The following is a 20,919-nucleotide window of genomic DNA, read 5'->3' on the forward strand; positions in this document are numbered from 1 at the left end:
GTGGAGAGAGGGGCAGAGGTGAGAGGGAGGAGACTCCCCACTGAGCAGGGAGCCCGACATGAGGCTCAATCTCTACCCCTGGGATCATGATCTGAGCTGAAAGCAGATGCTTAACTGAGCCACCAACATACCCCATTCATGTTCTTTTATTTTGCCTCTAGGAGCCCATCTAGGATATATCACATTTAATCATCATGTCTCCTCCTTAAGCTCCTCTTGGCTGTGACAGTTTCTCAAACTCTCCTTGCATGTGGAAGTTTAAATAAGGAGTACTTGGGTCAGGTATTTTTGAAGAATGTCCCTCAAACTGAGTCTGTCTGATGTTTATACTTTTAGACTCAAATGATGGGTTTTTGTAAGGAAGACCATACAGGCGAAGTGCACTTTACATCTTATTACTATTGATCAGGGTATCATATTACTATTGATCTCACTTTACATATTATTATTGATCAGGGTATCAAGGGTACATGCTATCAACACACATCAGTGATATTAACCATTATCACCTGCCTGAGTTAATGTTTGTCAAAGTGCTTCACTTAAAGTTATGTCACCCACAAACTGTAACAAACTCTTAAACATAGAGAATAAACTGAGAGGATGGTGGAGGGAGGTGGGTGGGGGGTTAGCTATGGGGGATGGGTCTTAAGGAGGGCACGTGGTATGGTCAGCATTGGGTGTTTTACGTGATGAATCATTGAATCATCCTGAAACTAACACTGCACTGTCTATTAACTAGAATGTGAACAAAAACTTGAAAGGAAAAAAAAAAGTTACATTCCCCATTCCCTACTCCTTGAAGAAGGTTCAGCTATCCCTCCTTGGGAAGGCAGATAGATGTACATAAATTATTTAGAATTCTTCTGTATAGGAAGTTTGCCTCTTCTCCATTTATTTATTTAATCATTTATCAATATGGACTCAGGTATTTATTTTATACTTGGGGGTATAATCCAGCACTATGTTACTTATTTTTTTACTCAAGTTGTTTCAGCTTTAGCCATTGGAAATTCTTTCAGTTTGGTTGTGTGTCCCTTTGACAATGCCCCACTATTTTGTTTTTCTTTCTGAGTACTTCTTTCTGGTCCTACAAGATGCTCCAGGCTCATCTTATATATTATCTGCCCAAGACCTAGAATCAGCCATTTCTTCAAAGAGCTATTACTTGTTTCATTGGAGAATGGTCTTTGGAAACATTGATCTGGGCGTATTCGATGTGCATGCTGGTACTGCAATATCCCTGATTCTACACCCTTTCACAGTAGACAGCTAGGAAAAACAATTTTAATGATTAAATTTAATGATTAAAGAAATATTAAAAATTAACAATTTCAATTTTTGTTTCTTTGAATATTATCAAAGGAGAATATACTGTTAATTTATAAGCAATTTTCTAATCTGTAAAATACCTATTTTTCATGAGTCCATCTGTCTTCCAAGATCTTTATTTCCTTCCAGCCTGCTTATGTAAAAGTGTTTATCATTTAACTCCCTATCTCATTGCATATTTTCTCTCAGTTTGTTCTATGCCTTTTTATTACTTTCCTCTTAGCCTTAAAGTTACTTTTAAGATAGGATTTTCTGATCCTTTACTCTACTCACTTAATGCTGATCATGCTTTGTAATCTTTTTTTTTTTTTCAAGATTTTATTTATTTACTTGAGAGAGAGCATGAGCGAAGAGAAGGTCAGAGGGAGAAGCAGACTCTCCATGGAGCTGGGAGCCTGATGCGGGACTCGATCCCGGAACTCCGGGATCATGACCTGAGCTGAAGGCAGTCGTCCAACCAACTATCAAGCAAGGAAACAAAAACGGTGGTGGTGGTGATGTCACCCAAGACAGGACAGTTTCTTATCCTTAAACACCCAAAGCACTGTAGATATTTGTAAAACACTGCCACTTCCAAACACTAATGTAACTTTGGTCTTTAAGAACAGTATCTAAGAGCTTTTGTACCATACAACAATGGGCATTATTGTAATCACCTCATAAAACAAAACAAAAAAACAAAACTTGGAACAACAAATGGTTTAAGTTCTGAATATTTGACTTACAAGTCCTGACTCTAGGATAATTATGAGCCAAAAGAAACCTCTCGACCCAGTTTTCCATGTTCTGTAGGACCCAGCTGTGTGCCAGTTTATTTCGGGGTGTCTGTACTGCCAACCAATCCAAACACTGAGAAGGATTGTATTCAATTACCTAAAAATGAAATGGTAAGAACAGAATATAAAACGAACTAATTAAGGAGTTACTTTTTTACTTACTTTTGGTATATGCCATTAAACACTTAAAGCCAGAGTTTTTTGAAAAAATAGAGCCTAAGAGAAATTTTGCTTATGTTTTCCTACATTTCTATTTCTTAAAATTTTTAATCAATTTTTAAAAAAGATTTTATTTATTTAATTGACAAACAGAGATCATAAGTAGGCAGAGAGGCAGGCAGAGAGAGAGAGGAAGGGAAGCAGGCTCCCTGCTGAGCAGAGAGCCCGATGCGGGGCTCAATCCCAGGACCCTGAGACCATGACCTGAGCCAAAGGCAGAGGCTTAACCCACTGAGCCACCCAGGCACCCCTCAATTAATTTTTTTTAAGACAGGGAGCAGTGAGGGGCAAAAGGACCAGGAGAGAAAGAATCTTAAGCAAACTTCACACTGAGCACAGAGCCTGATGTGGGCTCGATCCCACAGCTGTGATATCATGACCTGAGCTGAAATCAAGAGCTGGATGCTTAACCAACTGAGCCACCCAGGTGCTCCTCTCCATTTTTTAAACTGCATTTACCAACAGGAAATATTAAGAAAAATCTGTCATTAGTTTACAAAATAAAATTTAAAATAGCCAAGGACTTTAACACAGAATAAGAGAACCCACTTACTTTTTGGTTTTATTAAATTTATAAATTTACTTCAAAGTGCTTCTAATCCTCTAAAGTTTCTCATCTTTATTTTTCTTACTGTGTGCCCAATCAATCTATTATTGCACGTGAGAATGAAAAGTAGTAACTGGACTGCTGGGGAGATTTTTTTTTTTTTTAAAGATTTTATTTATTTATTTGACAGAGACAGAGAGAGAGGGAACACAAGCAGGGGGAGTGGGAGAGGAAGCAGGCTTCCTCCTGAGCAGGAAGCCCACTGTTGGGCTCAATTCCATGACCCCGGGATCATTACCTGACCATAAGGCAGATGCTTATTGACTGAGCCACCCAGGTGCCCTGAGGAGATTTTTTTCATGGGATAAAGAAATCTTAGGAATCCAGATTTGGTTTTCAGGCCAGTTCCATACCCACTCATTTCTGTACTGTCTAGATGGTTTTAGGCTAAAATAGTTGAATGTTTGTCAAAGATATCACAGGGCCCACAAAGCCTAAAATGCTTGCTAACTGACCAGTTGGAGAAAAAGTCTGCGGACCCCTGGTGTAGAGAGTTTTTCCCAACACTCACTAAAGAGAAACTGTGAAGCCAGCAGTTACTCTGAAGGAAAGGACATGGTCGGTATTTCCTGTACCATTTCTGTCAACTGCTGAAAACACTCAGCTTGTACTTCTAAAATTGTGTCACTCTTTTTTGAGGGGAAGGGAATGAAAACTCTAGACTGGCCAAAGACCTCTTTATTGACTCACAAGAGTCTTTAAACCTGTGGGAAATAAGACAAGAATTCTTTCTCCCTGCCAAGCCTCCTGACAAAAGCATGTCTTCTTCCCTCACTTGTGACCCACTAAAACCATTTTGGATTGCCCAAGTAAGAAGAAACTGTTACTTAAACTGGTAATGACTTTATTAGAAAAATAAAATTCTTGGGGTGCCTGGGAGGCTCAGTGGGTTAAAGCCTCTGCCTTTGGCTCAGGTCATGATCTCAGGGTCCTGGGATCGAGCCCCGCATCAGGCTCTCTGCTCAGCGGGGAGCCTGCTTCCTCCTCTCTCTCTGCCTGCTTCTCTGCCTACTTGTGATCTCCGTCTGTCAAATAAATAAATAAAGTTTAAAAAAAAAAAAAAGAAAAAGAAAAAGAAAATTCTCAGAAAAATACGGAAACATCTATTGCAAGACTTACCTCCCAAATCCTCTGCAGAATGTAGGATGCAAAGGGAGGCATTCCTGGAGGTCCACCAGCAAACTCCATTAGCATAGTCAACAATTTAAAGAAAGGATTGGCTGCCTGTAAGACACATGCATAACTGTGTATTTAAATGTACTTGAACCCATCTGTTTCAGAAAAAAGAAACACGTACTCTTCTACACATCACATTTAAATCTGTGTTAGTTTAGCAGACCTCAGTACTCTTGCATATAAACTTGATCTATATGGAGCAGCAGGATCAACTTGGGATACAAAGTCAATGGCATGGACATCACATGTAACAGAAGGTAAGTATTTTTCTAGATATCGATTTGGAAAAAAACAAGCAAAACCTTTATTAATGAGACAACTGTATTCAGAGAATAATTTAGGTTAAAAGTTTCTTTTACCATCCCTTGATCTCTAAGGTGTAATTTACATTAATATTTGACAAAGTATCATGTAGCTATAACATTACCATTTTGTAAAAATACTTTTGGATAATACTGTATTATTATATTTTTCATCATTCTTGAACACAGTTATGATACAGGCTTCAAATCAAACAACTTTAAAGCTTAGTCTCTATGTATTACTCCAATACGTTGAACTTAGACCTAAAATTTGTATTTAGCTGGGAAAATTACATTTATTATAGTGAGAAACAAAGGAGTAATTCAGCCTATTCAAGTTACATACTGAAAATTAAGCTGTGTTATGGGAGAAATCTTGATATTTTTTTTCAAGAATAAGAAGAAAGGTTTATCTGAAAGCACTAGTAGTTTTAAAAACACAAATTAACTAAGGTGTACATACCTCAGGAGTCAACTTTGCTATTGATGTGAAAAGCATAGACACAATCTATTAAAAAAAAAAAAAAGGAAGATTTCAGAACATTCTTTTAAAAATTACCAAAAAGCTTATTAAGACTGTTTCTCAGCACTTACATGTTCTGCTAGTCGATTATTATATCGACAGAGGCTGAAAATCAGATTACAAGTTTGTCTTATATTGATGCCATCACGAATATGTTGAAACAAGAAGGGGAATCCCTGTTAAAAGTAAAAGTTGTTCATTTAAGAACCATTATTATTTGTGAGATGATCAAATCCTCTAATATACAAAGTATTACCTTTCCTCCTGTTAATGCTGCCATGTCAGTCTGTGATAATGTCAAATGCCTGAAAGGAAACATCAGTGGAAATAAGTTTTTCTTTACTCTGTGTTACTTTATAGCTATTTGCATCATGACACGCATCAAAACTGTCAGTTCACTTACAATTGTACCAAGTCACCAACACAAAATGATTTTTGAACTTTCTGCTAGCTAAACTTACTTGCTAGATATATATCTCTCAATTTTTCAAGATTCTGGAATTGATAATATAGAAGCCCAAACCTACTTTATTTGCCATTTAATTAGCTCAATATTTTTGTGTATTATAAATACTAGGATGGGTCTGAGTTGTGGGGTTTTTTTTGACATGAGACCCTTCAAAACAAAACAAACTTCTAAGAAATACTAAAGAGTTTCAGTTACCAGTTTACAATTTCTACATATTTCTTTACTATAGAAAATTTCAGATACATACAAAAATAGAAAGATAATGGAAGTATCCCATTGTTCAACTTTAAATTACTAATTCATGATCAGTCTTGTTTCATTTGTATCTCCCACTCACTCAATGTGGACTGTTCTAAAGCAGTTCTAGGTATTTTATCATTTAATCTAAAAATCTCTGCATGAATTTCTAACAGATAACATTTAAAACAAATAAATACACTATCATTATTCACACTTAAAATAAAACCACAACTCCTTACTATCAAACAATATCCAGTCAGTGTATGATTACCTCAAGTGTCTAAAAAATTTTTTAATAATTTGTTGGCTCAAGATCCAAATAAAGTCCTCTGTTGCAAGTGGTTGAAATGTCTTTTAAGTATCTTACAGACTACTGGTTTTCCCTCCAATTTTGTTTTTATCTTGCAATTTATGAGTTGAAGCAAGTAGGTGGTTTGTCCTGAAGAACTTCCCACATTTCCACTTTGCTGATTGTATCCTTGTGGCGTTGCTTTAACCTGTTCCTTTGTCCTTATATTTCCTATAAACTGGCAGTTTAGATCTAAAGACTTGATCATATCTAGGTTTGATCTTCTTAATCAAGCATGCTTTATAGGTGGTGGTATTGACTTTCTTCAAGAGGCACACAATGAAAGGTTGTCTTTTTGTAATATTTTCAGTCAATGATGATCATCTCCTAGATCCATTACTTCATTTGGGGTACAAAATACAGATACTCTGATTTCAGCATTACTTGCTTGTTCATTAGCTCAAACACCTCCAAGATGGTGAGCTTCCTCTCATTTACCACTTGTTTGCCATGAGGTAATTCTTGCTGGTAAGATGAATGCTTGTTATCATTCCTTTATTACTAAGTTTCCAAAATTATGATTTGGTTTTCTAATATACTCCAAAGGTTACCAGTAAGTAGTTCGTTTGTTTTTAGGTACCATTACGAACTCATGGATTTAAATATCTGTGATGTATTTTAGTCCTCTTGTAGTTATTCTATTACTGATGCTCAGGTTGTCCAATCTATGACCAGAAGGAACATCCATAAATTGGTTCCTGCCCTTTTAACATATCTCAATAGTGTTTGATAGCCTCTGTTTTCAAAAGGACAGAGTGTTTTAGACTTCCCATTCATTTCTTGCCCAAGACCTTTAATTGGCCATTTTTTCAAGGAACCCTGATTTTCTTCCATAAGAAATGATATCTAGGGACTACAATACTGATGCCAGCGGCACTCACTGATTCTGAGTTGGGTCGGATTTCTAAGCCTTTTCAGAAAACGGAAGTACAGAAGACATTTTTTGTTTTCTTAAAGACAAAATACACCATAAACTCTACTGGTATTTCCAAACTCAAATTTAGTTTTAAAGAACTTACATAAAAAACCTACAATTTTGTATTTGTATTTCTTCCGCTCTGGCTGAAAATCTTGGTTTCTAATGACATTAACAGTTACTTATTTGCTTTATTCTATGATATATGCTAGTTTCTGGATAATAATCACAATTACACTACGAACAATATACTTAGTAGAACAGTTTAGGATAGTTTTACAATTCTTTTGTCCTTCATGTACAACTAGGAATTTACAGTTAAATTAGAGTGTTCTAAAGGTCATTTTAGTGAATTCCTTTCCAGGTGTTATGCCACCAGGTCAAAATATAATTCATTTTATTTCAGTATGCTTTTAATTTTTAGGGATTGCATTTTATTAATTTACTTATTATATAAAACATTTACATGATTACAAGTTAAATCTAAAAAACAAAAACAATATATACTCAAAGTCAAGCTTTCATTTTTGTCTTTTCCAGCAGTTTGTTTTTCCCTCCCCCAAACACAGGAAAACTTTTTTTTTTTAAGTTTTGATTTAGTCTTCCATTTAAAAAAATACAGTCAATTCTTGCTATTGGTAGTACTTATGTTCTATAAAATGCTGCAAACACCGAATTAGTGATTAATGAATCATTGCTCATAAGAGAAATACAGGGTTAGGTTCTTGTGAGCCTCTGGCCAACATTTTCTTCAACCAATCAATAGGTTACCTTGTTTTGTGTGTGTTTCTGTTTCTGTTCTGACTTCATTAGCACTGAAGTCACAGCAAATACTAGTATTAACTCATACCTGAATGAAGCCTATCTAATGTGCATTTTCTTGTTAAGGCACATTATGGCCTTCTTGAGCTTAGGAGCTCTGCATAGCACTTAGCACTATACTGGGGAGCAATTTTAAACACTAAGTCACCAACAAAAAGTACAAATGTGAAAAACATGGCAGCAACCATGAAAAGGAGATTTGTTTACCATATGAGAAGTGAAACAAGGAGTCACAGTCACCCTGTTTGACCTTGGCTTAGAAGGAAGGTATGTGTCAGGTAACTCAGATTTTTTTGCCACTCTGCACATGGACATCTGCAGTCCACAAATGACTGCAAAGGAGCCATGAGTACTAACTTCGGGACTGTAATAAATCCCAGCAAGTAAGCACATTTGTAAACAGTAGATCCACAATGAGGAATACTGAAAATTGAGTTTACATGCTTTCAATCTCTGCACCCCTCCCCCGCCCCCACACAGCTCCCCTTCCTCAAAAGGTACCATACTATACATACTTTTCTCCACCTTGCTTTTTTTACTTGGTAATATTTAATCCTAAAGATCTCTTCATGGTAGTACAGATACATTCCATACTTCTTTTTTTCAGTAATAGATTATTCTATTGAATGGATGCCTGCTTTTTTCAACTAAACCCCTCTTTTTAAATATTTCCAGTCTTTTACTCTTTTTAACTAAATGCTTCAATAAATACCCTTGCATATACATCTTTCTGTATTTAGGGAACAGGCTTCTAGAAGTAGTGTTGCCAGGTTAAAGGATGAATGCACATGTAATTTTGCTAAATATTTTACTGTATATTTCTTCAACGTATATTTCTAACATGACTCAGAGGTACAAAGTCATCTGATACAAAGGACTGAAATACTTATGCCACAAGAGTTCATAAATCGTGGTATTATTTAAAAGGAATTATGTAACAAAAGTTAGTGGTAAAACAATTTCGTAAAAGGAGTAAAATCAAACATGCTTTAACCATTTTGAATGTTGAAACATTTCACCTTTCTGAGCGAGACTGTTCAACCAACAGAGCAACTAAAGCTATCATTTTTTCCAGGGCAGCAGGCCTGTATTTTTCTTCTGCCAGAGAAAGAATATCTTCTTCCTCCTCCTCTTCTTCCCCCTCTTCCTCTGACAACACTTCAACTTGAGGCTAGAATAAAATGTTGAAACTAATACATTAAAACTGAATTATCTTGAGAAAATAATTTGACTATTCTATAAAGTAGGGTAGATGGTAGCAGGAGCATGTATCATAAAGAACCACTCAAAGGCCTAACCCTGACTTTTAAGAGTTAAACAATATTCAGGATAATTTTAGACATAGTAAGCAGAACTATAAAGAACAATGATTCTCAATACTGTAACTATTTATACCTCACTTACAGGGATACATCTTTTAATAATTTTTTTTCTTATAGGCAAGCCCCTTGGAAGATAAATCAGGACCAAATTTTACATGAGTATGATAAAACAGTATTTCCTATTAAATAAAAATGTCAGTTACACAAATTAAAGAATCCTTATCTGCAGTGTTCAGATAATCCAAATAGCAAGTCTTCCAAAGACTTCCATTTCTTTGAAATTCAAGAGACTGAAATGATTTTATGATTTAACAAAGCAAAAGAAGAGCAGTCTAAACAAGTAGCCATATAGGCAGGTATCAGACAGTAAAAGTCCATATTCTGAGAAGCATTACAGAATAATGGTTAACAGTGTTGCTCAGGAATCTGACCAAAGATCAAAGCCCAACTCACTGTGATCTAAAACAAGTTAACTTCTTTATGCCTCAAGTTCCTGATCTGTAAAATGGAGGTAACAACAGTACTTACTACATCTTAGGGTTGCAATAGGGTTAAGTAAGATAGCATAAATAGAGCAAAAGCCAACGTGGTCATTAAAGTCAACACAAAGTTCATGTCATGCTTCAAAACTATGAAAAGACCAAGCTACTTAAGTTTTTGGAAAACTGTGACAAACTCAACAGCAAGGGTTTAAAAATATGACCAACAGAAATGTTCACTGAAACAACATGCTACTGATAGGACCCCAAAGTAGGTGGTGGCCATTCTGCCTAAATTCATTTGCTTTGTTCCAGGGCCTTGCCGATGAAATTTATCATTTGATTATTTCTTCTCTTGCTGTATCATTAAAAATACCAACCAAATTCAGACACTTAAAATTATCTAATGCCAGGCTAGAAGGGACTTTAAAGCATTCTAATATCTAATGACCTTCCATGATACAAACTTGAAAACATGGTCCCCTAAATCCCCAAATGAGAGAGAACTATACTTACATTTTCAGGCCCTTTGGTTCCCATGTAAAAATGAACCATTGTAGATATGGCTTGCAGTGAAAGCAAAAACTGGCTCTAAAAATAAAGACATTGATTTAAAAATAGAAAATAAAAACAACTGAGTTTTAAATACTGAAAATAGGTACATAATCCCAGAAATAAACAAAATACAGCCTTACCTCTTCTTCACCCATTTTGGCAAATTCATAAAGGAAGGCAAAATACTCTGTAAGATGTTTACTGTGAGGTTTTACACCATGTTCCATAATTAATAACAGAGTTCTCACAAATCGAGTGACACATGAACGACCACCAATATCTTCTACTGAGGCATCCATATCATCCGACCTGAAGATACAATTTAATATATCTTAGAGACAGTATGAAGTCTGGAGATAGATATTCTGGGAGGAGAAATATTTTTAAAAACCTAAATTTATCTCTCTCATCTTTGTAATAGTGAATACCAACTGCAATAATGTAAGTAGATAGATTCAAATTACGGTGTCTGGCTGAATCAATCCAAACAAAAAGACTAAGTCATTAAGTTATCTGTAGACGAATCTGAAGATGCACTTAATTAAAAACAAAAAGTATTATGTTCTCTTCTTGATTGTATTCTTACAGATTTTTAAATTAAAAAAAAAAAACACAAAACGTTCTTTTAAGATTTTATTTATTTATTTGAGAGAGAGAGCATGAGTGTGGCAGGAGGGGCAGAGGGAGAGGGAGAAGCAGACCTACCACTGAGTAGGAAACCTGACATAGGGATCAATCCCAGGACCATGGGATCATGACCTGAGCCGAAGGCAGCTGCTTAACCAACTAAGCCACCTACCATGCCCTGAACCTAAATATTTCAATGTGGGTATTTAAAATACTCTAGGGAAGCTGATTAAAAAGCTTAAAATGCTAAAAAGTTATTTCTTACCCATCTTCCATTCCTGGTTGTAGATAAAGATGAGCGTGCACAGGTCTGAGTCTCTGAATCACATGGATACACAAACGCTGAAACATCTGTAAATGAAAAGTTATAACAACCTAAGAGCCTGAACAAAGGTAACAAAGTTACTGAAAAATTAACAGGTTTCAAAATTCTCTGCACCCATTTCTGTTTTCCCCATGGATTATCTTTTGCCAGAAGTCAATGATTAGGAGAAGGAAATAGGATTTAAGTTTGTTCAAAAAACCCCACATGGGTTAAAAAGGGTTGGGGATTCTCTAATTAAGATATACAAATGGCCAGTAAGCAAATGAAAAGATGTTCACCATCACTAATTATTAGGGAAACAATGACATACTACTTCACATTCATCAGGATCGTTAAAATCAAAAAGACAGTAAGAAATGCTAAAGAAGACGTAGTGAAAATAGAAATGCTCATAGATTGCTGTTGGTGGGGATGTAAACTAGTGGAGATGCCATGAAAAAGTTTGTTGTTCCTAGAATGTCACAGGACTTCTACTCTCAGGTAAAAATAACCAAAAGAACTAAAAATATATGCCCACACAAGTATTTGTGCACTAATGTTCAGAGCAGCATTATTCAAAATAGCCAAAAAGTGAAAACATCTCAAATGTTCACTGACTGCTGAATGGATAAACAATAACTGCTATATCCATTCAATGGAATTAATTTAGCAATAAAGAGAAAGGAAGAAGAGAAACACACCACAACATGGATAAACCATGAAAATATTGCTCAAATAAGCTGATCACAAAAGATCACAGAGTGTGTGACTCCATTTATCTTTTAATAAAGATTTAAAATTTTTTTAATAGTTTTGTTTGTTTTGTTTTTAAGATTTAAATTTTTTGAGGGAGCCAGCGAGACAGCCCGAGCTGGAGGAAAAGGCAGAGGGAGAGGGACAAGCAGACTTCCCGCTGAGCAGGGAGTTTGATTCCAGGACCCAGGGATCCTGGGATGCTTAGCATCCCTGAGATGCTTAACTGACTGAGCCTTTCAGGCACCCCTCCATTTACCATTAAATACGCAAATCCATAGAGCCAAAAAGTAGATGAGCGGGTGCATAGTGGCTGGAAAGAAGGGACAGGATAAAATTGGGAGTCACTGTTAATAGGTATGGAATTTCTCTTAGTGTTACAAAATTAGATGACGGTTGCACAGTTTGGGGATATACGAAAAACCACTAAATTTTATATTCTGTATGGTTTTGATGAATTATATGGTGTAAGAGTTATATCTCAGTAATAACTGAAAAGTGGCCTTTTCATATTAAATTTTTAGTTCTGTGTCATAAGTGAATATAAAGTAATATTTACAATTTTGTCTAACTTTTCCAGAGATTTAAGGAAAACAAACTGATTCATGTGACAGTTCAGAATCTTTCACAGAAATGTTACATACTGTTCATTTAATTTTCAAGGCCACTACAGGACCCTACCATGGTTAGACTATCTAAAATTCTAAAAAGCATTAGTACAACTCATAAAGCAGTGATAACAGGATCTGAGAGAATAGGCACTTACACTTATCTTCCTATAACCAGGAAATGTTAACAATTTTAATCATTTGGTTGGAAAGACAGCTGATTTGCTACAAGAAGCTGATGAAATGGTAGCAAAATGATTCTTATGGTAGAGGTTAATCTTTTCAAAACCACCTTCAATGCTGGGTTAAAATATAGTCACAGGTAAATTTAGGATTATTAACTTGAAAGCCATTTCTTTTTCAATCAAATTTTTTCTTACCTGTCTCACAATTTGATTAGGGCACTTAATTAGTATCTGCATTGGCCACCAGTCATCATCAGCCATACGGTCCAAAAACCACTGTAAAAAAAATAGTGTGATATTAACCTTCAACCAATACTTGTTGAACTTAAAAAAAAAAGTCACACAAGGATTTCATTTCTAGTCTATGTTTCAATTATTTTAAATTCTTACCAAAACAGATTCTTCCATTGTTTTAAAAGTCTAAAAACTCTAGGAATGCATGGGTGGCTCAGTTGGTTAGGCATCCAACTCCTGCTTTCAGTTTAGGTCATGATCTGAGGGTCATGTGACAGAGCCCTGAGTTGGGCTCCATGCTCAGTGGGGAGTCTGCCTGATTTTCTTTCTCTCCCCCTCTGTCCCTCCCCCACTGCTCATGGGCATGCTCTCTCTAAAGTAAATAAGTAAATCTTTAAAAAAAAGTTTTTTTTTAAGTCTGAAATTCTGAAATGCCTAAAGTCATAAGCAGGGTCACCTGATTACAGAATTCCATGAATGCCATTTACATCACAGTGTAAACCTGCATGAAGGCAACCTGCACTGCTTAACATTATAAAATGGAATACTATTTTCCTCTTAATCCTCACAGATACTACATTGCAGAACCTTTTGTTCCTATTAATATATGATCTGAGTTTTATTTAGTTTAAAAAGAATTATGCTCTCTTAATAACAAAAAACATCCCTTCCCCTATTTTTCTGAGAGTGAGAGAACAGTGGGGGAGAACCAAGAGGGAAAGAGAATATTCCGCAGGCTTCATGCCCAGTGCAGAGTTGACACAGGGCTCTATCTCACAACCCTGACATCATGACCTGAGCTAAAATCAAGAGTCAGATGCTTAATCCACTGAGCCACCTAGATGCCCTCAGAAGTACCCTTTATGCTAAAACAATTTCCTACTGATATCAAGATAGCTTTTAATCACATATTTAATGCCTATATTGAATGTTACTGTCTATGTGCATATACATAATTATTGACAACTGCAGAGAATTTTAACTCCTTGAGAGAGTTCTGGAGGCCAATACTTAGTTAAAAAAAAAAAAAAAACAAAAACAAAACAAAAAAAAACCCCTGAAGTAGCTATTAACAAAAACAAACAGAAAACAAAACAAATGATGACCTATTCAATATTCTGGATCTACTGAACTGCCTTAAAAAAAAAATCACGAAGGGGGAGGAGAATAGAGGAACTTGTTAACTAACATCAGGAGGATATAATCAGTCAAAGCAAGCATGTGGAGAATTATGCAGATCAAATGACAAAGTAGCAAAGAGAGAGAATAAAGTAACTGTTAGATGAAAGCTGATTTATAAGACAAAAGCAAAATGTAGTCCTTGTTTGAATACAATTCAAAGAAGCCAACTGAAAAAAACATTTTTTTAGGCAGTTAGTAAAAAGTGAACACAAAATGAATACTGGATGATGTTAAGGAACCACTTCTAATTTTACAAGAAGTAAATTAAGTCATGGAGAAATATATATATATATATATATAGAGAGAGAGAGAGAGAGAGAGAGATCTCTATTTTTTTAAAGTTCTCATTTATTAAAGATACATACTTAGTATTTATGGGTGTATGATATGCTATGTGGGTTTGCTGAAAACAGGCATGGGGGACAGCAACAGATTAAAGCAAAACAATGTTACTGTTTGTTGAAATAAGGTTACAGGTGATCTTCCTACTTTATTGAAATATTTATTATAAAGTTTAAAAAAATTATAGTCTTCTGTTTAAAGTCTACAATAATTAGATCCTCTAATTCCATTGTTCCATGGCATAATCAGATAACCTTCTATATAAGAAAAAGATCTTCAACTAATTTCATCTACTGCACACTATGTTGTAATCTCCCACCTCTGGAAATTTTTAAGACTTGCATTCTTAGAAAGGCTTACACCACATTTGGAAGCTAATAAAAAAATGATAAAATGATATTAAGGTGGCAATAGGGTTAAGTGATCATTACCTGTGAGCAGACTATCCTTAGGGATGTATTATTATAGGGATGTATTAGAACATAATATGGAAGATAAAACTGGACACAAAATGATATACTGGGACATATGCATTTTTATCTTGGAGGAAAAAGGAAGATATCCATTTTCAAGTATTTTCTGATAATATTCAAAATTAACTAAGAAATATCCAATCCAGGGGCACCTGGGTGGCTCAGGGGGTTAAGCCTCTGCCTTCGGCTCAGGTCATGATCTCAGGATCCTGGGATCGAGCCCCACATTGGGAATCTCTGCTCAGCAGGGAGCCTGCTTCCCTTCCTCTCTCTGCCTGCCTCTCTGCCTACTTGTGTTATCTGTCAAATAAATAGATAAAATCTTAAAAAAAAAAAAAAAGAAAAAGAAAGAAAGAAAGAAAGAAAGAAAGAAATATCTGACCCAGTCTTTTGAACTTCTTGTATTTTTCTAACAGACTGGGGGGAGGGGAGGCACCCAAGGATTTTTAAGTAACTTAAAAATCAATTATTTCATCAGCGTAATGGCTAGGACATAAATTATAACCTTCTCAGTTGTTAAGTAATTTGGGGAACTTACATTGGGATCCCTATCATTTATTACACAATACTTTTGCTATAGCATCTTATGAATAAAAGAAAACAAAACAAAAAAGTGCATCTTAAGCTATTCATTACTTGTTGGATTATTTCACCTTACCTCACAAGCTGCTTGACTATTATTAAATTGTTTGGTCAACAGTTCAATCCACTGAAGCATTGTGGGCTAAAAATAAGAAAGAAGTCATTTAAGGCATGGACTTCAAGCTGAAGATAAAGAAAACCAAAAGCTATCTGCTAAATGACACAAAATTTTATGAAACACATACCTTTTCTTTTGAATGTATAAATGTCTCTAGGACAAAGGAGGTGCTGAGCTGGAAGAAAACATTAAGCAAAAAATTTTTAATTACTTTAAAGGAGTCAATTTTGAAAAAAACTATCTACGGCTTATATATTACCTTTGCTGTCATTAGGGACACAGCTTTAGGATCTGGTAATGTACTGGGAATACAACTACATAACTGCCACATAAACCTAGAATTTAAAAATAGTAAGTTACATATCTTACAGAATAAGATTTGCTTTAAATGTGTAAGAAAAAAAATCTATTATAAGTTTACCAAACTTACCCAAAATACGTATGTTCAAAAATGTTTTTGTCTTGAAGAAACTGCATGTTATCATGCCAAATCCACTGAAGAAAAAGAAAATGGTAACATTAGATATCAGAAAGCATTTGCTTCATTACATTTTACCAGTATTTTTTAAGAAAAAAAGATTTGCTCTAAAAGAAACAAACAAGCAAAAAAAAAAAAAAACCCAAAAAATAAAAGCACTTAAAATTCATGTTGATTTTCTTTCCAGGTATGTGGAATGCAAAAATAGTTATTAAGCCTGCTCCAATTTATCATTATGTATCTGGCTACCTCAAACAATCACAGTTCTTTAAAAATACAATTATAAAGATTCTGTAAGAACTCTGAAATCTCATCTAAAGAACAAATACATAAATGGAGTAAAATTATGAGTTCCATTTTGATAAAAACAGATTATGAGAAAGGTTTATGTTCAAAAACTGGCAAAATGAAAACAATTCAGATTGGCAGACCTAAGTCAGGTGATTTCCTTGTTTATTCTTTTGTTTTTTAAGATTGAGAGAGAAAAAGCATGAGAGATGGTAGGGTCAGAGCGAGAAGCAGATCCTCCCACCGATGAGTGGGGAGCCTGATGAGGGGCTTGATCCTGCGACTCCAGAATCCTGACCTGAGCTGGAGGCAGACACCTAAACAACCGGGCCCCTCCTTGTATATTCTTTAACAATTATGAACAAATATATTTTTTGAAGATTTTATTTATTTATTTGACAGACAGAGATCACAGGCAGGCAGAGAGAGAGGAAGGGAAGCAGGCTCCCTGCTGAGCAGAGAGCCCAATGCAGGGCTTGATCCCAGGACCCTGAGATCATGATCTGAGCTGAAGGCAGAGGCTTTAACCCACTGAGTCACCCAGGTGCCCCACAAAGATTATTATTATTATTTTTTTTTTTTAAGATTTTATTTATTTATTTGACAGAGAGAGAGATCACAAGTAGGCGAGAGTCAGGCAGAGAGAGAGAGAGAGAAGCAGGCTCCCGCTGAGCAAAGAGCCCGATGCGGGACTCGATCCCAGGACACTGAGATCATGACCTGAGCCGAAGGCAGCGGCTTAATCGATTTTATTTATTTATTTGTCAGAGAGAGACAGCGAGCAAGCACAGGCAGACAGAGTGGCAGGCAGAGTCAGAGGGAGAAGCAGGCTTCCTACCGAGCAAGGAGCCCGATGTGGGACTCGATCCCATGACACTGGGATCATGACCTGAACTGAAGGCATCTGCTTAACCAACTGAGCCATCCAGGCGTCCCCAAAGATTATTTCTAACATGAGTCTTACACACCTGCTCTGCTGATTTCAGTTTTGTGTTTAGCTCCCTGTACCCTAAACATGCTCTAAGTTAGTGTTTGTTCCATAAAATTATCTTTATCTGGAACAAATTTGTGTTCTGAGTACTGTTATTACTGCCTGTGTTTATCTCCTAAAGATTTTCAGCTACCTCTTCTTGCCTCCCAGCCCACTCTTCCCGTCCAGCACCAGGTCTTGAATTCATATTTTAGGGCTCCTGCTCCACATTGGTACAGACCTAGTCACTGAAGAGACTGCTTCAGAGTTCTTGGTCCTCTAGCATTTCTATGCACACTGCCTTCTAGAAAGCTGTAGCCTAAAGAAGAGTTTGAGAGCGTTTACCTCATCAGTGCTTTTTCGTAGCAATGAAGCTCCATTCCAAGGTTCTTACTCCTAGCCATGGGAAGTCTGCTACTAGCTATATTTCAACTGCACAAATCTAAAGGACCAGATTCTAGTTTATACCTAAAATCTGTGTTAATATTAAATAACAGTATTATCACACTTTAATATTTTATTAAAATGTATATTCAGGCAAATTCATTCTTCAATAAGCTAAAACAATTATAAGAAAAAAAAACAAAACAGGGAGCCTGGGTGGCTCAGTGGGTTAAGTCGCTGCCTTCGGCTCGGGTCATGATCTCGGGGTCCTGGGATCGAGCCCCACATCGGGCTCTCTGCTCAGCAGGGAGCCTGCTTCCTCCTCTCTCTCTCTGCCTGCCTCTCTGCCTACTTGTGATCTCTGTCAAATAAATAAATAAAATCTTAAAAAAAAAAAATAGGTGGCTTAGGTCTGCAATCAAGAATATTCTAGGGATGCTTGGGTGGCTCAGTTGTTTAAGCATCTGCCTTGAGCTCAGGTCATGATCCCAGGACCCTGGGATTGAGCCTCACATCAGGCTCCTTGCTCAGCGGGGAGCCTGCTTCTCCCTCTGCGTACTCCTCCCGCTTCTGTGTTCGCTCTCTGACAAATAAGTAAACAAAAATCTTTAAAAAAAAAAAGGAGAGAAGAAGAAGAAGAAGAAGAAGAAGAAGGAGCACATGGGTGGCTCAATTGTCTGCCTTCAACTCTGTCTGGTCATGATCCCAGGACGGGATCAAGCCCCAAATTTGGCTCCCTGCTCAGCAGGAAGCCTGCTTCTCCCTCTCCCACGCCCCTTCTTGTGTTCCCTCTCTCACTATCAAATAAATAAATAAATAATTTTAAAAAATATTCTAACGTGGTTCAATTTGTTTTTCTTGCTATAGTAGAACAAATGTCTGGGATTCCCTTTTGTCGCAATATAAATCAGTGGTTCTCAAAAGAACAGTTCAGAGACCTGTGGGGATGGGTGCCTACAACCGTTTTAGAGTATATATAAGATCAAAACCATCTCCTTAGTAATATGATGAGGGTATCTGCCCTGTTTTACTTTCATTCTCTCCTGAGCATACAATGGAGTTTTCCAGAGGCTAAATGATGAATGAAATCACAACAGAGCAAATGCAAAAAGCTATTATGAGACTCTAGTTGTCATCTATTAAATCAGATATTAAAAAGATCTGTAAACATCTTTAAAAGATTTTGCAAACAGGCACACTTTTCTCACTGAATGGTTTTGTTCTGAAAAATTTTTCTTCATAAAATGGTGTTTATATTAGCATGTCATTAATTTTGTTATCTTTAAAATAAATTAATATAAATTTAAAAATTTTAAATACTAATATGGCAAATACTGATAGATATAACCACACTGAAATTAATATACTAAAAACTAATGTTCTCATTATTTTTTAAGAATATAAAAGAATACTGAGAATAGGGGTTTCAGAACCATTAATGTAAAGAATATACATCATTAAAGTTTTACTCAAAATTTCATTTTACTTCACAAGTGGGCTGGGTTGTCATTAAACACTGTTGTGTCCTTATCTAGAGTAAGAAATCTAGTGAACACTTAATTTTGCTGGTAAATCCAATTCAAGGGTTTAAAACATGATAATATTCTTGGGTTTTTTGTCACTAACATTCTGGGAGGTCAAGACACCAGTTAAGAGTACTTGTTTGGGGACCAAAATCCACTCGGTTTTAAGACTCAACCACATCAGTGCAAATATTAATCAATCAATTAGACAGTAAAAGCTGAATTGTCTAGATGGAAAAGTATATTTTTATCATGAAGATTTATACATTTTGGCTGAGTTTACAACACTGATACAATGTAGAGTTGTGAATACATTTTATAGTTCTTAAAAAGACATTAAAGTAACATCATAGTTATTACATCATGAAACAAAAGCCTAATTACTATAAAAAAGACACATTTTAAACATTTAATACATATTTTAAATGCATTTCAAATACATGGTATTTCTATGTAACATGAAGCAAAGAACAACAGCCATCATCCAATCCAAGAACATTACCATACATACAGGTTACTTAATGAGCTTGCTCCAATTCCATCAACCATATTACTTATTTTCCTTTCATGTTACTAATAATTATTTTCTGGGTCACTCTACCTGTACCTGTCCTATGAGAGTACTATCAAGACTATTTACAAATAGTGTTAAGGTCTACCCGGGATTATAAATCCTAACATTGTCATAGCCTGGTCCAGTAGTCCTTTTACTCTCATTAATACTTAACATGCTTTTAAATTGCTTAAGTTAAATTAACTTATACCTCTAGTAACTCTGATGACACATCAAATTTGAATTCTTTCCCATTTTCTTCCTCTGGTTCCATGCGTTTGTAGAACAGCATATATGCACTGTGTGTCTTTAAGAGGCAAAGAAAAAAAAGGTATATTTTCATTTTGACAAAGTATAACTATAAAATTAGGTAACATGGAAGAAAGAAAACAATGTAAATTATATGTAAAAAAATGATTACCTTTTCAAAGGAGAAATCCATAAATTTATCTGTAACAGAATCATAGGTCTTGGTCTGTTTAAAAAAATAAAAGTTTTCATTCTTTAAAAAATTATTTATATTTATCTCAGTTGTATTTATATTTAAAATAGTTCATAAACAGCTAGTTTATTCTTTATAAAAAATCCCTGAAAGAAGTTCTTGGCTAAGAGTATAGTTAACCCTTGAATAACAAGGTGTGAACTACACAGGTCCACTTACAGGCAGGTTTCTTCCCCCTATAATACAACACTATACTGTAAACATATTTTCCTTATGATTTTAAAAGATTTATTTATTTACTTTAAAGAGAGAAAAAGTGAGTGGGGAGGAGAGGCAGGAGAGGGAGAGAATCTCAGGCCGACTTCCCTATGAGCACAGACCCCAACGACATGGGGCATGATCTCACAACCCTAAGACCATTGTCTGAGCCAAAATAGTCAGATGCCCAACTGACTTGTCACCCAGGTGCCTCTCCTTATGATTTTAACAACATTTTCTTTTCTCTAGTTTATTTTAAGAATACAGTATGTAATAAGTGTAACATACAGAATACATATTGATTTGAGTGTTCATGTTATCAATAAGGCTTCTGATTAACAGATAAAAGTTATACTTGGATTTTCGACTGTGTGGGGGCCTGGCATATTTAACTCCCACATAGTTTAAGGGTCAATTGTAACTAAAAACAAAGATTCAAAGTATTTTTAAAGATACTTTACCATAAAATATATAAAGGATATAATAAAACATACTTGCAATTTAATAACTACCTTTTAAGAGAAAAGC

General features: G+C 35.6%; 1 protein-coding gene across 4 annotated transcripts in view; it reads right to left on the bottom strand.

Annotated features, from left to right (window-relative positions):
- The window catches only part of USP34 (ubiquitin specific peptidase 34), a 244,320-nt gene that overhangs the window by 27,414 nt on the left and 195,987 nt on the right, over nt 1-20,919 (bottom strand). For all 4 annotated transcript variants that reach the window (XM_032352232.1, XM_032352230.1, XM_032352231.1 and 1 more), the window contains 16 exons: nt 20,113-20,166; nt 19,903-19,998; nt 15,926-15,990; nt 15,755-15,830; nt 15,623-15,670; nt 15,454-15,519; nt 12,760-12,840; nt 10,980-11,065; nt 10,228-10,396; nt 10,049-10,123; nt 8,751-8,902; nt 5,192-5,240; nt 5,007-5,111; nt 4,876-4,920; nt 4,054-4,158; nt 2,058-2,205 (listed from right to left, as the gene is read on the bottom strand). In XM_032352232.1, the coding sequence (XP_032208123.1) occupies nt 2,058-2,205; nt 4,054-4,158; nt 4,876-4,920; nt 5,007-5,111; nt 5,192-5,240; nt 8,751-8,902; nt 10,049-10,123; nt 10,228-10,396; nt 10,980-11,065; nt 12,760-12,840; nt 15,454-15,519; nt 15,623-15,670; nt 15,755-15,830; nt 15,926-15,990; nt 19,903-19,998; nt 20,113-20,166 (1,420 nt within the window). The remainder of the gene's footprint in view (nt 1-2,057; nt 2,206-4,053; nt 4,159-4,875; nt 4,921-5,006; nt 5,112-5,191; nt 5,241-8,750; nt 8,903-10,048; nt 10,124-10,227; nt 10,397-10,979; nt 11,066-12,759; nt 12,841-15,453; nt 15,520-15,622; nt 15,671-15,754; nt 15,831-15,925; nt 15,991-19,902; nt 19,999-20,112; nt 20,167-20,919) is intronic.

This window comes from Mustela erminea, chromosome 7 (genome assembly GCF_009829155.1).
Source record: "Mustela erminea isolate mMusErm1 chromosome 7, mMusErm1.Pri, whole genome shotgun sequence".
Taxonomy (NCBI): domain Eukaryota; kingdom Metazoa; phylum Chordata; class Mammalia; order Carnivora; family Mustelidae; genus Mustela; species Mustela erminea.